Source organism: Manacus vitellinus, unplaced genomic scaffold (genome assembly GCF_001715985.3).
Source record: "Manacus vitellinus isolate BGI_N305 unplaced genomic scaffold, ASM171598v3 scaffold_7_pilon, whole genome shotgun sequence".
Classification (NCBI taxonomy): Eukaryota; Metazoa; Chordata; class Aves; order Passeriformes; family Pipridae; genus Manacus; species Manacus vitellinus.
The window spans coordinates 20,469,114-20,489,542 of record NW_021940813.1 but is presented as its reverse complement, the minus strand read 5'-3'; the positions used below and the strand labels follow the sequence as shown (position 1 = coordinate 20,489,542).

Below are 20,429 nucleotides of genomic sequence, written 5' to 3'. Positions count from 1 at the left end.
AATTGTACAAAATTAACACGATCAATACATTTCAAACTAATTATGTTTCATCCCCTTAATCTTGGGTCTTTTGTAAAGCTCTCTAAGCATTATGAACAGAATCTCTCTATATATGTAAGTGATAGTGTTAAGCATCTATGAAGATTTTAATTAAAGAAAATAGACCTGTAAGCGAATAAGGTCTAATAAAGATACAAAATTAAACATAACTGGAGGGCTTAACACTACTAGTTTGTGCATAAAGTAAAACAAAACCTAGTAAGTTACTTTTTTATACCTTACATTTATAGTTCTTCTGTGTCTTGACTCGAAAATCTCACAAAATATGAAATATGAACAGCTCATGAAAAGTTAGAATTGAAATTAAAGGCATAACTTATAAACTAATTTATTTATTACATGACAGAGCAGTTGCCCACAAATACTCTGTCTGCAATATAGAATAACTTCTGATACACATAGCTGGAAACATGTACTATCCTTAAAGCCTGAGTAGAATCAATTATCTGCTACAGAAACCACTTTCCCCTCCCCCCGCCCGAGGATATCCTGATTTTCTTCCCCCTTTCTGTCCCATACCTGTCTTATTCATTTAGATATTAAACTATTCAGTCTGGGGGGCATCTACAATGCTGTAGCTGAGTGAATTCTCCATGATATGTTCTCATTCAGGCCTTTTGAATTACTAGACTACAGAAGATTAAATCCATGCAGAATGTCACAAAGCAGAAAGAAAAACCTTCACACACTTACGCTCATTGCAAAATGTTGCAAGTTTATATATTTTTCTAACACAAACTTCAAGAATATATTTGTCCCAATCAGGCACAAATAAATTCTACAGAAATGTAACAAAGCAGCATGACCATAGCACAAGACTAATGCTACTATAATGTGTAGTGTAGTAGTACAGTGTATTTCTATATAAAAGTGCAATTGCATTGAATTTCATAAGTAGCAATGTATATCAGTGTCCATTATTGTAGAATTCTTTACGTCATCTCAGAGCGAATGACTGCTTATAAAAATATTTATTTTAGTAGTATTCTATTGGAACTAAGTGTGGGAGGTCAGTGTAGGATAAAAAAATTATGATTGTTGAGAAATTATGAACAGTATTTTCAAAAAGAGAAGGAAATGTAAAATGTTATTGAAAAACACATGATAATCTTTTCATTGTTTCGTTGTGGTTTTAAAAATAGTTTCATGCCCAATACATGTTTGCATTCTTTTTCTTCTTGACAAATAACAAACTACATACCAGAAACAAAAATGCTAACTAATGAGCCACATCATATAGCATGTCAGCATCTCCTTGAAGAATTGCAATAATCACTTTTATTTACTTGAAAATACAGGCCATCTAACTTTTAGAGACTTTAATATAATATCAGCTAAGCTGCTGCAGTATATTTGAGCATCACAAACATGAAGTGATTTTACAACCATGACTTTTTATCATCAGGGAAATACCTGCAAAAAATGCACAATAGTGTGCAAATGATAGTGATGAAGTAAAAGCAATTATTATCCAAGATGACCCAAACAATTGCAGGACAAAAAGTGTCTCATGCTAAACTTAATGAAATAGATCTATCACGGGGAAGACAAGAAAAGATGTGGCAAATATTCAGGAAACATTTTAACATGTAGGCCTACCACCTAAACTCTTTTTCTTTACCATTCTCTCTTGGTGCACAAAATCACGTGTTTAACGTAAAATACACAGTGACAGCAAAAAAACACAATAATCTAAAGCCTTGGAGATGATGGATGATTTCCATCCATTTCTAGAAATACATTCAGACTCCCAACTTGGAATCTGCTGCTCCTGCCATGAATGTCACAGCATTTCTTTCTCTCAAATTTACTACTGATATACACAAAGCCACGTGACATAGCAAACAGCCACAGATTACAATTTGCTCACCAATTTTTTAACCCTTTATAATTTTTATAAGTTAAATATAATTCTTAAATTTGAACATTACTTATCAGGGAGCCTGATCTCCGTCATCTCAGTGCATCAGTGAGAAAATAAGAGGGGAGGATAAACTACAGTTATACTAACACTGTATCTCTAAAATGTCTAGGTGAAGACGGAGAAATCAAAACATTTGCAGTTATGCTACTCCCACAGATCTACAAAATCCACTTAAGTTCATATCAGCATCTGGGTACTGAAATTACAAGCCCCTTGCAAATAGCTGTCTGTCTCATAAGTGAAAGATTAGAAGGGTAAGACAGTGGCCTTGTGCATATGACAGGTCACACATGGACTCAAGTCCCCCTTGCCCAAGCACTGCCTGTGCCCAACACACGCCACCTCTCTAGGACTGATTCAGTGCAGTGCTAAGCTCATGCTGAGCACTTTGCACTCATTGCTGTACAGTGCCCAAACTGAGAGACCTGAAGTAGAGCACAAACATTTTGAGCATCTGTGCACCATTCAAGGTTGTTATCTCCATAATCATGTTTTGGGCAAGGGGGCTGCAAACTAAAACAATCCCTGTATGAAGTATGCATCTATTTTTCCAAGTCTGACTTTGGTAGAAACCACCAAGGTCACCATGAAGAGTTTTTAGACAATCTAAAGTGCTCCTGCTCATTCAAAGCATTATTAAGATGGCTGTTTTACAAATAAGACCCAGCAAAAATACTGGGGTTTAGAAGTAATTTAAAATTTTTTGCTAAAATATTAAAACTAAGATGCTCCCAACAAAAAAAACGCATATATGTAAATTAATTTTAGGAGTTTGGCCTGCAAAATGAACTATATGAATACTGAAAAAATATCCACAATCCTTTAAAAAGAGAATGCTTACCATGGTAGAATAAATAGGAAGTTCCTTAAATGGGTTAACAAGCAACAGTATATCACCAATGTAGGTCTGAAAAAAGAAGATACAATTGCTTTATTAAAAAATAAATTGAAAGTTTAAGGAGGCTAATGGTTTTCTTCTGAAAAGAACTCTTGGCAAAGTCTCTTAAATCTAGCTATCAACATGCTAAACATAGTTCATGAATTCAGAATTTATAACTCCATAATTTGAACTTGAGATCTAAATTTACAATTCATACAGAATTAATTACTCTTTTTGCAACAAAACTGAGTTCTTCATAAGAAAAAATTATGCATAGAAAAATTGCACTGCATATATTATTAGTAGATTATTTGAAAGTTAATTTGTAGTTTACCATTTGCTAAACTACAAAAATGTGACAAGCCTACCACATAAACAAGTTCCTCAAGTAATTTTTTTATGGGATAGATGACATAATTTAGAAATGGATAACCAATATAGATTGGTTATCCAGAACTGATACATTAAAATATGTTCCTTGTGGGATAAAACAGAGCAATTGATACACATTATAAGTGTTTATGCAAGTGTATCTGTATATGAACATATGAACATGCATCTAGAAAAACTATCCTGACTATATTTAAAGGAGTAAACCATCTAATGATGGCAAAGTTTGCAAGATGTTTCTGTTTCATAGTTGGGAGTATTGGTGGATGGAAGTCTGGACATGAGCACTCACAGCCCAGAAAGCCAATTGTATCCTGGGTTGCATCAAAAGCAGCATGGCCAGCAAGTGATTCTGCCCCTCTGCTCTGCACTTGTGAGAGCCCACCTGGAGTGCTGCATCCAGCTCTGGGGCCCCCAGCACAAGAATGGCATGGACCTGTTAGTGTGGGTCCAGAGGAGGGTCACAGAGATGATCAGAGGGCTGGCCCTAAAGGGTGCCTACAGGAAAGATAGGAAGGAACTCTTTATCAGGGATAGCAGCATTCCTGAATGAGGGGTAATGGTTTTAAATTGAAAGGTAGGAGATTTAGGTTAGATACTTTGAAAAAATTCTTTATTGGGAGGGTGGTGAGGCACTGGAACAGGTTGCCCAGAGGAATTGTGGATGCCAGATCCCTGGAGGTGTTCAAGGCCAGGTTGGATGGGGCTCTGAACTCAACCTGGCCTAGTGGAAGGTGTCCCTGGCCATGGTAGGGGGGTTGGAACTAGATGATCTTTACGGTTCCAGTCATGCTTTTTCAAAATGAAGTAGCTTGATTTGAGGAGGCAGAAAATATTGCCTTTCATAGTAAAAGTACTGTTTTTCTTCTAAGATGCGGTAATATATTTCCTCTCTCTGACTCACTCTGACTTCTCTGTTGGGTTTTCCTGAAGAATGAAACTCTATTAAGCTTCACAAAACATGAAGCAGGAAGCTTCAAGGATCTTTTGGTGGCTTGAGAAGGAAGATTACACATTGTAGTGCACTGCTCCCTCAGGCCGCACTATGATCTGAGTGACCTTAAAACATTCATTCACCACAAATGTGTTCATCAGTGTTTACCAATATACTTCCTCTGTGAAATAAACACACATAAATTATATCCAAACCTATCTGAAGTGATATTGCATTTTTTATTTCTCCTTTTCCTACATAAACTTCAGAAGCTGAAGGGCTTACACACACACATGGCTCTGATCCATTTAAAACTAGTCATGAGTTCAGGGCAGGTCACTGCCCAGTAGCTATGATAGTAAGTCTATTTTTTCTCTCTTTGCTCTTTTTTGAAAGCTTACTGTCGACAGGTGAACAGCAACTCACATATATCTGATTATTATTGAAGCGCTTCTGAATCTCATAAAGCAGGCTGCTGTCTGTTAGCTCACTCAGAGAAGCCAGGTCATCATTTGGAGCTGGAGGCATTAGCTTGATCTAGAAAACAAAAATTAGAGAAATAAAGTAACTCTAATCATTCTATACCATAATGTTCTAATCTGCAGTATAAACCTAGATCGCTATAATTATGGAAGAAAAATGCATTAGGAAATCAGAAAGTTGTCACTCCCAAACAATTTCACATCACCAATCTTAATCAAGAGAAGAATATAAAAATTATTATCAATGTTAAAGTGTATAACTGCACAAGTCTGACGGGTTCTTAAGAACACAGACTGCCACCAGAGTGCCATTTGCAATCCTTAAACCCATAAAGATTCCCAGCTCAAATGCCATTCTCCCGCTCTCTTCATTAAATGTTTATGGCAGAAGAAATCAAGACTATTAGTTAGTGCACTTGTAAACTATTTATTGCCCACTATTTAACAAAATTCTCACACTACACTTCAACATACGGGATTTGAAATTCTATTGCAATTTTTCCTGCAGATAAGAAGTAAGTTAGTAAGAAATGAGGATGATGTCAAGGATACCAGAAGATAACCAGAAGAGGCCACTTAGCCAAAACTGGTGAGTGAAATTATTTTAACATTTTTGAGATTTAGGATGAATAATATAAACTCTGCAAGGGAAAGTAAAAAAGTAAATGGTAATGAAAAAAAGACAAAGTCAGAATCAGAGAAAGTAGACAAAATATCAGTGAAAATGGAAAGTTGATTAAAGACAAAATAAACATTGATATACTAAACAGTGTGCTGATAAATTATGATCTACACTTAATATGTAGTTTGATTCATTTTTTATGACAGCCCAAAGAAAACCACATTTGCACGTCAGTAAAATACCTAGAAACAGAAAATTCTCCTGTGAACAAGGGTAGAAGTGAGTTGTTTGTTCAGAGAATACTATAACTCAGTGTCTATTTTGAGGATGGGTAAAGAAGATGATTTTTTTTTTCTTCTATTGCTTTGCTTAAAATGAAGGCCCAGGAAAAAAGCAGACACTGCCATTTTTTGGTAGATAACTCAGCATCTTCAGTCTCTGGCAGTGTGAAGAGGTCATTGACAGAAGCAGTAAGCAGACTGGGTGATATTAAAGGGAATATGGAGGGTGCTTCAGACAAGGAGAAGACCCCAACGACTATGGATACCTGTTTAATACTGGGGATCTGATCCAAAACTACTGAACTTCAATTATTTCCATAGGTTCAAGGTCTAGTTCAGAAAACATGATACTATGGGTTCACTACCTATGCCTATACAACCACAGGTGTATGTTTACATATTTAAGAAGTTTATTCCTCACCCATTAAAGTGAACGAAGATTTCTCTGTCACACAGAAGATGGAATTTCTTGCTCTTTTTGTTTTTAATCATGGCAGATGGATCTACAGCTGGCTAGAAAACAAGAATTCCACTTGGCCAAAAAAAAAAAAATTACATTTTGATATTTGTCTTTGATGATGTACATTGGAAGAGAAAAACTGAACAAAAGAATTCCAAGAACATTTGTAAGTGTCTTGTAGAGGGAGAGCAGATGAAAGACAGAAGTCTGTGGCTTCCTTTCCTTAATAGTGTGCTCACCTGGTTTGCAGGAACAAAACAGGCATCAGTCTTCACTGCACTCCCTTGTGTGCTACCAAAACTCAGAACATCTGTGCCAAAGAATGAGCTTGTCTTAATCTATCTCAATGAAGATTAAACCTCTGCTTTATATTTTAAAATAAAAGAAGGGTTTGCCCTGGGATTTTCAATATTTTCAGAACTTTTTAGCACACCTCCTTATTCATTCATGGTTCATATTGGCTAGTCCTCATGCACATGAAACCTGGATATCATTCAGGTCACATACCAATGGTCATTTCCTACAGGCCACTTGGGCATGGCCCCACCTCTGAAGGAAGAAAAAAGAGTTTTGCCTTATGGATGTGTGCCAACCCATCCCACATAGCCCTAGGCCAGCAAATAGACTCGAGCTTTTTTTTCATTTCATAGTCTAAGTATGGCCAAAGATGCTCATTCTGTAGATAGATGGTTAGAAATGTGAAGGGCTCAGTTAAACTCTGAGTAACAAAATCAAAATAATTTCTCATCAACTTTTTTTTCTACAAAGTTTAGGATTTGTTGTTTCAGCATTTTCTACCAGACTCTGCCTCTAAAAAGTTTTGAGATTTTTGTAATGCTAGTAATGAAGATTACTATTTACTCATTTAAATTCTATACACTTAACAAGATTCACAATCTGCTCATATAAAAATCTTAAATTATTTACATTCTTTACATACTTGTGTCACCGAAATATGTATGCATTCCAACTCTTATGTGTAATATTATGATATGCACAGCTGTCCCCCTATCGTAAGTGATATTGGAATGATCAAAAGGGTATCAGGGGATACTCTATCACACAGTTCGTATGGCCAACAATATGTAAAGCACTACAAGACAAAGAAAATTTTTTGTTTTTAAAAGAAAAGACCCAATTAAGAGAAAGAAAATATTTAACCTATATTTGTCTGTAGCATGAAGCACATAATTCAATTTGAGGCCGGTAATTTCAATCTGTTATCAAAAAAATATCTTTCCCAGCTTAGAGGGAGAGAAATTGTCAGCTACGATAAAATTCTGGAAATTACTCATACTGCTTTCCTTGTTTGGAGCACAGATTTTGACATTACAGATGATCAAAGAGCACCTTTTACCAAGGACAAAGCAAAAGCTAATACAAGAGATGCAAAAAATCCTTTGTCAACATAGTTATTTGATCCCTATCTCCTATGCTTCATGTAATTAAAATCTTACTTCATGAGAAGTATTTTCTTGTCTCTTTTTCTTCATTTTTGCAATTAAAAGAACCTGAAGCTACATATAAATTTGAATTGTTAGTTCTCTCGAAGCCAAAAAAATTATGAGATTTTTAATTTAAGAACGCACATTTCAAATGTAATAGGATGAAATTTTTCTTTCTGATCCTCCAATAAAGGCCTAATCTGCATGCCATATTGCCTAAGAAGGTATGATATTTCTGACACAAAGAATACATAATATCATGCTGATATATTTCAATAATATATGAACAAAAAAGCCAAGTAATGACTCCACATACCCTACTGAAAAATTAAACAGAACATGATTACTTTTAGCATACTTTGGAATGCAATTGCTAAGAATAAGACAGTGAAACTCATTAGAATATGTATCCAAAAGGCAGGAACAGAAAGAAGGGATTGTTCTAAGTTTTCCTTTGCTACCAGCACTAAATAAGAACTTTACTTCCCAAGTTGTGAAATTAAAAAAAAACCCTAAAATCTAAATATTATGTACACAAATATGGAGATATATATATATATATACACACATACAGTTTATAGTGCATGGCTATTAGTATAGAATACAATCCCTGTATTTCCGGGATCATGATTAAGTCACTTCAAGAAAAAAAAAAATCTCATATTTTCATTTGACAAAATCTAGGTATTCTTTAGTTTAGTAAAATTTAACTATTTCCTGAAGTGATTAAACTGATTTATTCTCTTTTCTTCGTAAGAGCTAAAGCTCATTAAGCCCTTACCAACTGAAAAGTTCCGTTAATTTATTAATTTTTTTAATGCAACCACTCGTTTAAAAACTCCCTGAAACAGCCCCATGTCTAACCTACGCCCTGTTAGTGATGATTTCTCAGATAGAATCTTCCTGCTTATTCTTTTCCAAGGGAGCATCACTCTTAATTCAGTAACTACTGATTTTTTCTGCTTCTAAAAAAAAACAACATTCCTTCTAACTTATTTAGAGTAGAATTTCACAGACTGTTTCCTGCAGAAATTTCTCAACTAATGGAGCTAAAAGAGATTCACCTTTAAGTCTGCTGTGTTGTCTTTGGTTTGTAACTACTGTGGGAAGTTCTACGGAAGTATGGTGAAACAGCAGAAGGAGTACTTTTGAAAACCTGCCCTGGGACCCCGAAGAGGCTCTAGGTCATAGTGGAGAACAAAATTATCAATCAGTTTCTGTCTATGTTTTAGTGCACAAACTATGAAGCAAAAGTTTAGCTTAGAGATACTGAAAACTCAAATAATTTTAACTAGGTTTGCATCAAAAGAGAATCAAGCAGAAAGAAGTATCTGTGCTTTTGTTCACACTACTGTTGAACATCTAGAAGCAAGTGATGGTCTCGGCAAGATCCTAAGCTAGACACTTCCCTCTCTTTTACTACAATTATAGGAAGGTTCCTTCTAAAAGGGTTGCAAGCATTCACTTTTCTAACCAGCAGTGCTTGTCCCTTGGATTGACTGTTTTCATCACATTGCATCAGTCAGCAACACCAGAAGTTTTAAGACATGAAAACAAGATGTAAACCAAGTGCAAAACACTTCTGGTATCTTCTGACTGAATAGGGAAGTGAGTGCTCTACAGGATCCCAAAGCTGAGGACTTTCAGAGATTAACTCATATCATTTACATATGAACCCACTGATTGATCTCATATGATCAAGCTATTCCTCTGAAACACACACAAATAAAAGCAGTGGAACGTTCATTCTTCTGCCAAGGCAGTTATGCAGGTTTTTTTGAACTGAAGGTGGCTTACATGAAATCAGTATCTTGTTCCTTTGTTATGCTTCAAATTCACAGTAAACTATTTTAAATGGAAATATTCCCTTCCACCATCACCACCACCACCACCACCACCACCTCCTCAGTTCTAAAGTAATGTTTTCTTAAATGGTTGGATACTTCTGGAATATGTGTTTCCCAAATGCATGTAACAGAAAATAGCACAAAATGTAGCACAAACCCCACAAAAATCAAACAAAAACAAACAAACCAAACTCAATCCCCAACAAAACAAACCAACCAACCAACCAAAACCACAAACAAACCAAAACAAAGAACAGCAAAAACAAACAAAGAACCCAACAAAACTCCACCAACCAAAAACCAACCAACCAAGCAGGCAAACAAACAAATAAACAACAAAAAAACAACAACAACAAAAAAATCCCACACCACACCCACTCCCTCAAAAACTGCCAAACTCCAAGTAATGAACTCAAACTTGGGACATGCTAGATTTATAAGCAACAGATAATTGCCTCCTTTTGCATTCATCCTATACACTGAATGAGAATGCCATCCTGGCTGGGGAGAAAACTGCAAAGGGTATCCAAATAATCAGTGACTGTAACCTAATGCATTATCACAAGAAAGAGAGTTAACACTGCAGCTGTAAATCTGACAATCCCTAGATTTAAATTACAGTCACTTACTTTGCAACTTGATATTCCTTAGACATTTTTGTTTTTACAGTCTCCCAGGTTGTGTTTCTTTCTTTTGTCAACCAACTTTGGAGACAAGAGCACACTCCCGGTAGTGCTAACAGTTGTCCCTCCCCTGTTGTGAACCATGAATAGAGTTTGAGGAGCTCTGAGCCCTCCGACTGCCACAGACCCTGACCTGCCACCAGTAGCTGGCAGGAAGCAGCTGTTCAACTTGCAGAGGGAACTCTGCAGGGCCAGATTGATTGCAGGGAGTGATCAAGGTGACAAGGCTCCACAGTGCAAAAGACATTGTTGTGTGGTCAGGGAAAAAAATACTATGGTCTTCAGCTTCCATAAGTTTACAATTTCCATACCTAAGCACTAAAAAAAAAAAATCAAGAAACTGCATACCATTACCTGTTCAAGTTTGGTTGTGGTGTTCACGGTGACATTTTCAGAGGCACTGTCTTGAGATTGCTGCTTATATAAGGCTTTAGCTGCATCTTTAAACATGGTGTCTTTCTCCAGCAAACTGTCTTGCTTGGCAATGGGTAAAGCCAGGGGATTGCTACAAAGAGAATCAATAAAACAATTAGACTCCTACTGAAGATGTCAGACAAATGCGGGTGGCACAAGCACTGAATTGAGATACAACTCAGGGATGAGACACAAGTTGCTGGTCCAAGTACAAAAAAGAATTGGTGAGAAATAAAGTGTTCACATAGGTTGGTCTGTTCCCAAAGACACAAAGCAAAATACCTTGATTTAAAATTCACCTTTATGCATTTTTTTTCTGAAGCAGAATTAAACAAGCCAAAGAGAATATGCATAAGTCTGCTTTTGACAGCACTAGGCTGGCAAATCAATAGCCAATTTTGAACAAAATTTAAAAAGCACAGTGTTAACCTACACAATACTATTTTAAAAAATAGTATGTTTTAACATAATGTAATACAGATATTGCCATTGTAATAATAAAATTATTTTATTTAATATTTAATAAAATTAAATTCCATCACTTTTTAGCTTACTTTTAATTAGGCAATATCCAAGATATATTTTATGACCAGAAGCTGCTCGGAATTTGTGCTAAGGTAAAAAAAAAAAAAAGAAGAAACAAACCTAAAAAAACCCCAAGCAAACACCACACTCCTGACCACAACAATATGCAATATTCTTCATCCACACAAAAGTTAAATCTATTCTTACACACATAGAGTTGTTTTCCCTACTGACAGTTCACACAATATGACAGTTCTGAAAAACAACAATACCAAAATCTTGGATGATTTTGGCAGTGTTGTACATCCAGAGGAATTAGCAAGGAATCAGCCCCAGGAGTTGAGAACAGAAGCATCTTAAAAAATAACTGTCTGGATTCTGACAGTGCAAAGGAGACAATCTCATGGAGAGTACAACAGCTCTTTGCCAGAATGTATACATAACTTCTTTGAAAGGAAATGTGGATTCAATATGGGAATGGGGGCATAAAGCATTCCGCTGTGGAATAAAGCCCAAACCTAGCTAAAATAAATCTCATATTTACTCTAAGTTACTTGAGTTTAATCACTGATTATAAAAAAGCCAAGATTACTCACACAGTTAAATGAAATTACGGAGGACCCATAGATAACAGTGATAGCAATTCATGAAAAGAACTAGTGTTGGAAAGAGAACTGAAACACACATATAAATTTTAGGAACAAAGAAGAAAGCACCTTCTAAGCAGAATTCATTGGGAAAAAAGGCAAAGCAGTTTCCCTTTGAAAAAAATATAGACAAACAAAACTTTTCTTTTGATGAAACTGTCAGTCTGAAAACACTGAAGGAATTAGTATAAACATTTTATAATGAAATACACGCTTTTCCTTCTCAAAATGTTTTGCTTCTGACATTTAAATTTAAAATATCTAGAGGAACGTTAGTGAAAATAAAAATTTTTCTTTAGTGCTTTGATTGACCTAAGATAATTTTGTCATACATTTGTTTATCAAATGTCACATGGGCAAAAGATACAAATCCCTTTCTTTTGATTTGAACTGCAGAACAAAAAAGCCATTATCCAACTATTCTTTTGAACCTGGCAATTAGAATAAGACATATCAGTGATTAGATTATAGAAGAAATTAAATAACTGTGACACTCTTCTGATGTAATGTTTCTTTTAAATTGAGAAGATCCAGGATTTTTTTGCTGTGAGCTGAACCTTACCCATTTAATCTTATCACTTTTGTGTTAACTATACAACATTCATTAAAATTCAGTTGTAAACTTCTCGAAACCAAATAAACCTTCCAGGTGTCACAAAAGAGAAGCAGGTTGTAAATCACAGCAAAGTGTGGGGGGAAAAAAGGTGCCTACTGTTTCCATAGATGCATTTTGAACTTAAGAGGACAATAATAACACAATAAATAACTAAAGAGGCGTGCTTCATATCTTGATGGACATGAGAATAGTCTATTAATTATATGCATTTATGAGATATTATTAGGACTTTAAGTGATGGAAATGCTGACATGTAATCCATATTACAACAAAAATGTGAAAGATTCTGTGAAAGAAAAAACATAATAAAATTATTCCAAGAGTTCATTACGACTCAGGTTCAAGTAGACATTATGAAAAATAAATTGAAAAGAGTGGTTTTTTAGAAAAATATTTCTATTAACATTCATATGTATTTTTATTAGTCACAAGCTTAAATCAAGCAATGCCTTGAACTGTAGGACAGAGCAAGGGAAGATTTTATTTAAATGTAGTCAAGTAGATTAGCATAAGTGGTCTTCTTTTATAAAAAATAATGGATAATTGATAGTTAATTAACCACAAAGGAAGACTTAAGCCAAAATAATGTTGCATAGTAGACAGGAAGAAGTGTTAACTAGGGTAATCTTATTTGAACATTTGAACATTTGCTGTTGGCCTATCTGACTGGAAAAAATCTTGAATGTTATATGGAGAAATAGAAATTTTAATTTTTAGGTAAAGAAGCCGTCATATATGGAATTAATTTGAAGTTTTGTGTATTTTTATTGGGGGTTTTTTAGACAAACTGAGATGTTTTCTATAAGCTACCATCCTCTAGCATGTCCTTTATTTAAAAAAAAAAAGAAAAACTGAGACTAGACAATCAAATAATTGGAAGTTTTATCATCAGTACTGGAAGCACTAGGGCAGCTTCTAACTTGCAGATTGCAGATTGCAATGATATTTTCATGGGCCCTTTGATCTTATTGTGTTTGTTGGAAGGAACTTCTGTTACTGGTAGGGAGCAGAGTTTTAGAGTGAGCAAGGCAGCTCAGTGAGTGCCAGCTACAGCCAACCCACCAGTTAACTTCCTAATCCACCCATCCTAAATCAGATAGACGAAAGTACTCAGTAGCTCAGTAAAAGAACTAGAAGAAATATTCTAATACTATTAGTGCTTCATGATAACATGATTTCAATTCTATTAAGTCAATGCTTGGCTAAAGGAAACCAATGCTTGGCTAAAGGAAACCAAAGCCAAACTCAATGCTTGGCTAAAGGGTGGCTTGGTAATTTAGCATTATGCAAATATACTGACTTAAACTTTATATCCTCTACCTGAGTTAAGATACTGACTTTCAATTCATCTCTTCATAGTGTTCTTTCAGAAATAAATGCTGTAATTTAATCTTGAACCAGCAAAATTAGATTTGCTGACAGAGTATACGCTATTTATAATTGCTTGTTCATAATTTTTGAGTCTGCTTTTGAGTACTGTTTTCTTCTTAGAGATGGGCACAAAGCAATATGGACACAATATAGAATTAATAGGACCTCTTGTAAAAGTTACCACCTCACATTAAATGTACTTCCTTATATCAAGACAACTAATGAAGAATGGATACAATAAAGAATAAAGCAATGGTACATGTGGATTATTATTGTGCACTCCTCTTCAGCATTAAAGAAATTGCTTTGGTACACAAGAACATCAGAGACATTATGCAAGTCAAGCCTTCCAGCGATTAATGAGTTTTAGCATTAAAGAACGGAATCCAGTATAATATGTGCACGACAGTACAAGCTTCTAGAACATGAAACACATGGAAATGCATCATCTAGATACAAGAACAATGAAAATGTTCTTAAAGTCTCCAAAACCTTTATAAATAAATTTTGCTAGGCCACCTTACAGAGCTACAAAAGCAACCTACCATCTACTTCTCCTATTATGGCATTTCAATAATTAAAAATAAAGGTTTTCTTTATGTTTGAGAATCTAAAGGTTTAGTTTCATGCCTCAAAATTAATTTTTTTCATTTATAAGATAATAGAAGGCCACATAAATTCAAGAGTATGATTTAAGTTATTGAAATGGTGGGTTAGACTAGACGGCTGCTTATTTCATAAGGAATTAACGAGCATGAGAAATTAGTAATTCCATAGACATTAGTATAATACTCCCAGCTACATACATTAGTGGCTACAAATGATGAAGCAGAAACAACACACCATGTTTATTATCCATATGCAATTTTTACTAAATATAAATATGTCCCATGGAATTCTGAATTTAACAGATTGATCATTTCATGACAGTTGCTAACCTCTTCCAGATTTTAATGTATCCAAATACATTCTGCTAACCATAAATTATAACTATAATGAAATGGAAGCATATATATATCTTCCCTGTCGCTCTATAAGAGGTTTTATTTTTTTTTTTTCCTCACACAATCTTTGGTGATTACTACATAAAAATTAATATCAGTGTTTTGCAAGTTTATGCAGCCAACATACTTCAAATATACAGCAATTGCATTATTTGTACTTTTTAGAATTCCCATGGATCACAGTATCTGGAAATAAGAATTTGAAATATCAATATATCTTGTACTACCATAAAAGAGCCATTAGTGCTTCATACATACAGTACATCTCTCTTCACATATCTATGACAGTATTTTCTTAAGATTCACAAGGAAATACAAAAAATATCAAAATCTACAACTTAAGACAAATACCAAGTTCTAAGTCCACACTGCTAAATTCTGCTTGATTCCACTTGAATTTTAAGCAGTACAAATCTAAATACAAATTTGTAACTGGTTGGACCAGTATAATTTCATCTGTAATCATATATATTATTTTTATTTTCAGGACTTGTCCCTGCTTCTCTCATAAGCAATGGTAGTTTTACTACACTATTCCCATCTCCTTTAATAAAAGGATGTTCGAATCTAATAATTCTGCTAAGGCAACCCTAGACAATTTTTACTGGTAATTATAATAATGTATTTTATTATTAATAGTTTATATTTATAGAAATAAGGTCAACAAAAAGCTACGAGAGATACAAATGCAAAAGATGATTCAGTAGATTTCCAAAATTAAAGAGTTACTAGACTCATCATATCACAAGAGTCATGGAATCCTAGGATGGTTGAGGTTGGCAGGGACCTCTTAGAGAGCACCTGGTCCAATCATCCTGCTGAAGCAGAGACATGCCCAGGACCATGTCCAGATGTGTTTTGAATATCTTCAAGGACATTCACAGGATTCATAGATTGACAGATACCATTCAAATGATAATCTGGCTCCAGTGAATTGCTCTGTAACAATAGAAACACTTACAGTTTATTGGAAACTGTGGGTAAATCATGCATGATCTCTTCATATGGCTCTTCTTGAGATAAAGTAGAAACAGCTAAAGGGTCTTTCATTTTTTCCTCCCAAACAGTTTCAGCCTTCATAAGAATTTCTTCAATAAAATCAGAAGCTGCAACATCTGAGACATTGGAACACCAAGATATCAGAAAAAGAAAATGAAGAAAACCTCCTTTGAATTCAAGTCTCTAGATCAGACTAAGATTAGGCATCTGGCTAGATAACATGAAAAGAATAGCTCAGATATTGATCATAAAATAATACTTGAAATTACTGGGAAAATAAAGGCAAAGTAAAGAATTAAGTTGTCATCTGCAGAACCTCAAAACCTCGCTGTGTAGCGAACCAAACTATTCAATAATTCATAGGATTTAGGGAAAAACAACACAACCCTTTTCAACACAGTATTTCAATGAAAACATGCACTTAAATCCTTTTCAAATGTTTTACATTTCTACAAACTAGACTTACATGTCTTGTACATACAGAAGTGCTGAAATCAACTGTGTTAAATACATACTAATTGAGTTTAGCTAACTGTACTGTTAGACAACCTGAGTTTGGTCCATACCCTTTAATACAAATACAAACTGGCATGTAACTAACCACAAACAAGGTTTCTGCGGTTAAGCCTCATGACATTACCTGTGAATGTGCTTGTAGGTGGTACAGTACTTGAAGTATAACATATTTTGCTTTATTTTACTGATGTCTCAGAGCTTTTTGGATTTATTAGCTTTTTGTAGACTTTAGAAGTAGTTGTGTAGTAAATGTAGATTTTAATGTAGCTGTATAATATGTCACCCTTTAGCACAGTAGTTTACACATACCCAACCCTATTACCCCATTTCATATCAAACCCTCTAAATTCCTTTAATGTGTTTAGTCTTCTTTTCAAGGTAGAATTGTAGAAAATTCCACGCAGAACCAGGGGGAGTGGATAGTTCTGGGATTGGATGGACCTTATTATAAAATTTTAGAACCACTGCCCAGGTGCACGCGTGTCATGTGTATTCCCCTGGGCCTGAGGGCCTGATTAAAGGACCTGCTCTTTTTATCTTACATACTAAATTGGCCTGTAGTTTTTTCTCCGCGGTCTCTCAAGACAAGAAAGTTACACCTCATAATCTGACAGAAAGATTCTGTTTTCTACATTACTGGGTTCTATCTTTATTTTATCCTAGACATAGAAGATTAAACAACGATGTATTTCTTCCCTTCAACTCTCCTAGCTAACACTATTGATGTTAGCTCTGCTTTGCTCTTTGTGTTAGACCAGTTGACCAGAAGTCCCTTCCAACCTAATACAGTCTATAATTCTATTATCTTTAGAGCCAGTGCTTCAGCTCCCTGTTGCTATCTGGTCTAAGAAGGTGCCTTCTATGGTAAACAGGGGGTGCTACACTTTAAAACTGGATGTTGAATTTGTTTTCAGACAACAGCTATAGAAATTCCAGTTCATGAGGCTATGGACTATGATCAGTTGAGACAGAAAGGGACTCAGAGAGAAGTCACCAAGAATGTGTAAATGCAGCTACCACAGAGGTACTAAAGAACTCTCCATCAACAAACATTGTTAAAAATAAACAGGGAATGTAACAAGTGGAAGAACATGCTGTCATTTGATATGGTGTCCTGCATTACCATGACTAGCAGTTCTCAGCACTATATGTAAAAACATATACAAACATGTGTATGTGTATTTAATTCTACACACCAAATAAAGAATAACCGAGACAGCAGGAAGGAAAGAAAACAGCATCACAGTAACTAATACATACATAATGTACACGATTTTCACCTACCTGAAGGTTTTTCATTATTGCAGTTAAGAAGATTGGGATTTGCCTGGCGCATCAAAAGCAGCTTCACAAGATTGGTCTAAAATGGGCAAAACCAGAGGTGTTTGAAATGGCAGCAGTAGGACAGGTGCAGTGTGCCTGTCATTCAGTTTACTCCTTCCTTTCTGTACTAGCTGAAATCATATGATAAACCATAGGCAGTACCTCTAAACCCCCACCTTCTGCAGCTATGAAACATATTTCTATAAATCATAACAGACAGAATAAAATACAGTTCTCGTTCAATTTCAGTGTATCCTTAGAGTAACTCCACCCCCAAAGTCTCCCTCCACCCTTACATGGGTAAAAAAATTCACAAAGGAAAAAATCTAACCCTCCATCACCACCTGTTATGACTTAGATCACAAATATTTCCTTATGTGTAATTCAACAACTGTGTGCCATCACTGCCAAAGGGGTGTGTGACTCACAGCCATCATGATGGAAGTAAATCTGTCCTCTGTCAGGAGTAAAAATTGGCACATTTATCTTCTGTTTACCAAAACTATTTAATCTATTAATAATGGTCATAATTATTGCACCACTGAGTGGGATAAAGTATCACATAATTAAAAAGTCTAAAAGATGTTTCTCAGTTCTTGTAAGAGTTCTGCAAGGAACTGTTTTTAGTGAGCTCTTCTATTGCTGCACCAAAGTCTCTAGCGATATTTCCTCATCAAAGGTTATAGTAATGTCTACCCTGATAAATTGGTTGGTCAGAAATGAGTAAAAAGCTGCATAAGGAGCAAAAACTACTTTTAGAATGTGAATCTAGAGCTCAACTAAATGACAGAACTATGCATGTTTGGATATATGCTAAAGTAAATAGAATGCAGAATATAAATGTAACCAACAGGGGAGGCCAGGATGAGCACAAGGGAAAATAAGCTCTGCAGGAAATAAAGGATTTTTCAGAGCAGAAGAACAGACCTACATATAAATGAGACCTGAACTGCAAGGCAGCCAAGGGCAAGGATAGTAATTTGGCATAAAACCAAGCAATAAATAAATAAATAATTAAACAAATAAATAAATAAAGGCTAAACGGGAAAGAAATCACTGAAATAAAAAAAAAATAATTCAATATGGATTCACTACACAGGAGGCAAGTTATTAAAAAAGACCATGATAATGAGGAATCCATGAAATGCACAGAAAATCTCAAGGATTTAGTCACAGAAAAAGAGGAAAATATTGTTGCAAATTTCTATAAAAATAAAAAGATCTTCCTCTCCTCAGCTTTCTAATGCTGGCTTTCCTTTCTGGCAGTAACAGCACAAAATTCAGCAAATTCCAAGACGTGAGGAAACCATAACAGGTTTATTTCCAAATCCAATTAGCCCTGCTTTCAACTGAGAAGTCTCAACACATATATCTCTGTCTTTTTGCATTATGAAAAAATGGAACATGCTTAGGTATGGAGCTATTGCATAATCTCTGAAAAGTGGTAGTGGTTGTATCAAAGGAGGCAGGTTTTAAATGCACTTTCAGTTTAGTAACAATACACAGCTTTTTGTGTTACCAAACTTTTGCATTTATACCACAAGAAATCCCATGTTCCAATACCAATGCTTCCTGCTGCCAATGAAATATCTCCTGCTGGGATTCCTTGAGGCATGTCACCAAGACTAAGGTATTCAGGTCACTGAATAACCTTCAATAACCTGCTTTTGGATACACAACTGTCTGTGTTAGAATTAACCTCGTTCACTAATGTTTTAGAAGGAGTATTTTAAAATCCAATTCCCATATCTTCAGAATTGTGCCTAACACTAGAAATATTTGGAGAATAATTACAGCAAATTACCACTATCCAAAGGTATTTCAATTGCAGAGTTAGAAATAACGTAGACGTGATTATATTAAGAAATTAATATCTGATGAAATATTGTAGATCATATGAATAAAATTAGTTTATATATATATTCCTATTTTTCCAGTGTAGTCTTTGACAATTCATATTTAAGAAAATGAATGATGTGGATGATGAGGCAAAGTTCACAGATTGCACAAAAATGTGAGGTGTATAACTGATACACTGGGGGGTTATGCTGCCATGCTGAAGGACCTCAACAGGCTTGAGAAATGGGCTGACAAGAACCTCATAAAGCTCAACAAAGCAAAGTGCAAAGGAACAGAAGGTAAATGGTATCCTGAACTGCATTAGGAGGAGTGTTGCCCATAGGTTAAGGGAGGTGAGGTCACACCTGGAGTGCTATGTCCATTTCTGGACTTTTCAATACAAAAGAGACACAGAAAGAGTCCAGAAAGAGGCCACTAAGATGATTAAGAGACTGGAGCACCTCACATGAGAGTTAGAAGTGGGAGAACTGGAATTCTTCAACCCGGAAAAAAGAAGGTTCAGGGGGATCTCCTCCATGTGGGTAAATACCTGAAGGGAGGGTGTAAAGATGACAGAGATAAGCTCTTTTCAGTGATGCCCAGTGACAGGACAAGAGATAACAGGCACAAACTGAAGGCTCCATCTGAACATCACGTAACATTTTTCACTGTGATGGTGACCAAGCACTGGCACAGGTTACCCAGAGAGGTTTTGAACAGCTCTTTAAACCTAATGAAACATGGAGTGCAATACTGAAAATAAAACGCTATAGAGGGAAACTGAACACAGCACTCCAGATGTGGCCTCACCAGGGCTGAGTAGTGGGGCAGGATCACCTCCCCCAACCCCCTCTCAATGTTCTTCCTAATGCAGCCCAGGATACCACTGGTCTTCCTGGTTACAAGTGCACACTGCTGCCTCATGGACAGCTTGTTGTCCACCAGGACCTCCAGGTCTTTCTCTGCAGAGCTGCTTTCCAGCAGGTCAGCCTCAAGCCTGTACTGGTGCCTGGGATTCTTCTTCCCCAGGTGTAGGACTCTGCATTTGCCTTTGCTGAATTTCAGACTGGTTTTTTTTCTGCCCATCTCTCCAACCTGACGAGGTCCCTCTGAAGGTCTGCATAGCCCTCTGGGGTATTGGCCACTCCTCACAGCTTCATGTCATCA

General features: G+C 35.7%; 1 protein-coding gene across 2 annotated transcripts in view; it reads right to left on the bottom strand.

Annotated features, from left to right (window-relative positions):
• The window catches only part of MYO16 (myosin XVI), a 279,137-nt gene that overhangs the window by 156,928 nt on the left and 101,780 nt on the right, over window positions 1-20,429 (bottom strand). For both annotated transcript variants that reach the window (XM_018084334.3, XM_018084332.3), the window contains exons 8-12: window positions 17,385-17,460; window positions 15,547-15,700; window positions 10,363-10,513; window positions 4,615-4,725; window positions 2,826-2,891 (exon numbers count right to left, since the gene is read on the bottom strand). In XM_018084334.3, coding sequence (XP_017939823.2) covers window positions 2,826-2,891; window positions 4,615-4,725; window positions 10,363-10,513; window positions 15,547-15,700; window positions 17,385-17,460 — 558 coding nt within the window. The remainder of the gene's footprint in view (window positions 1-2,825; window positions 2,892-4,614; window positions 4,726-10,362; window positions 10,514-15,546; window positions 15,701-17,384; window positions 17,461-20,429) is intronic.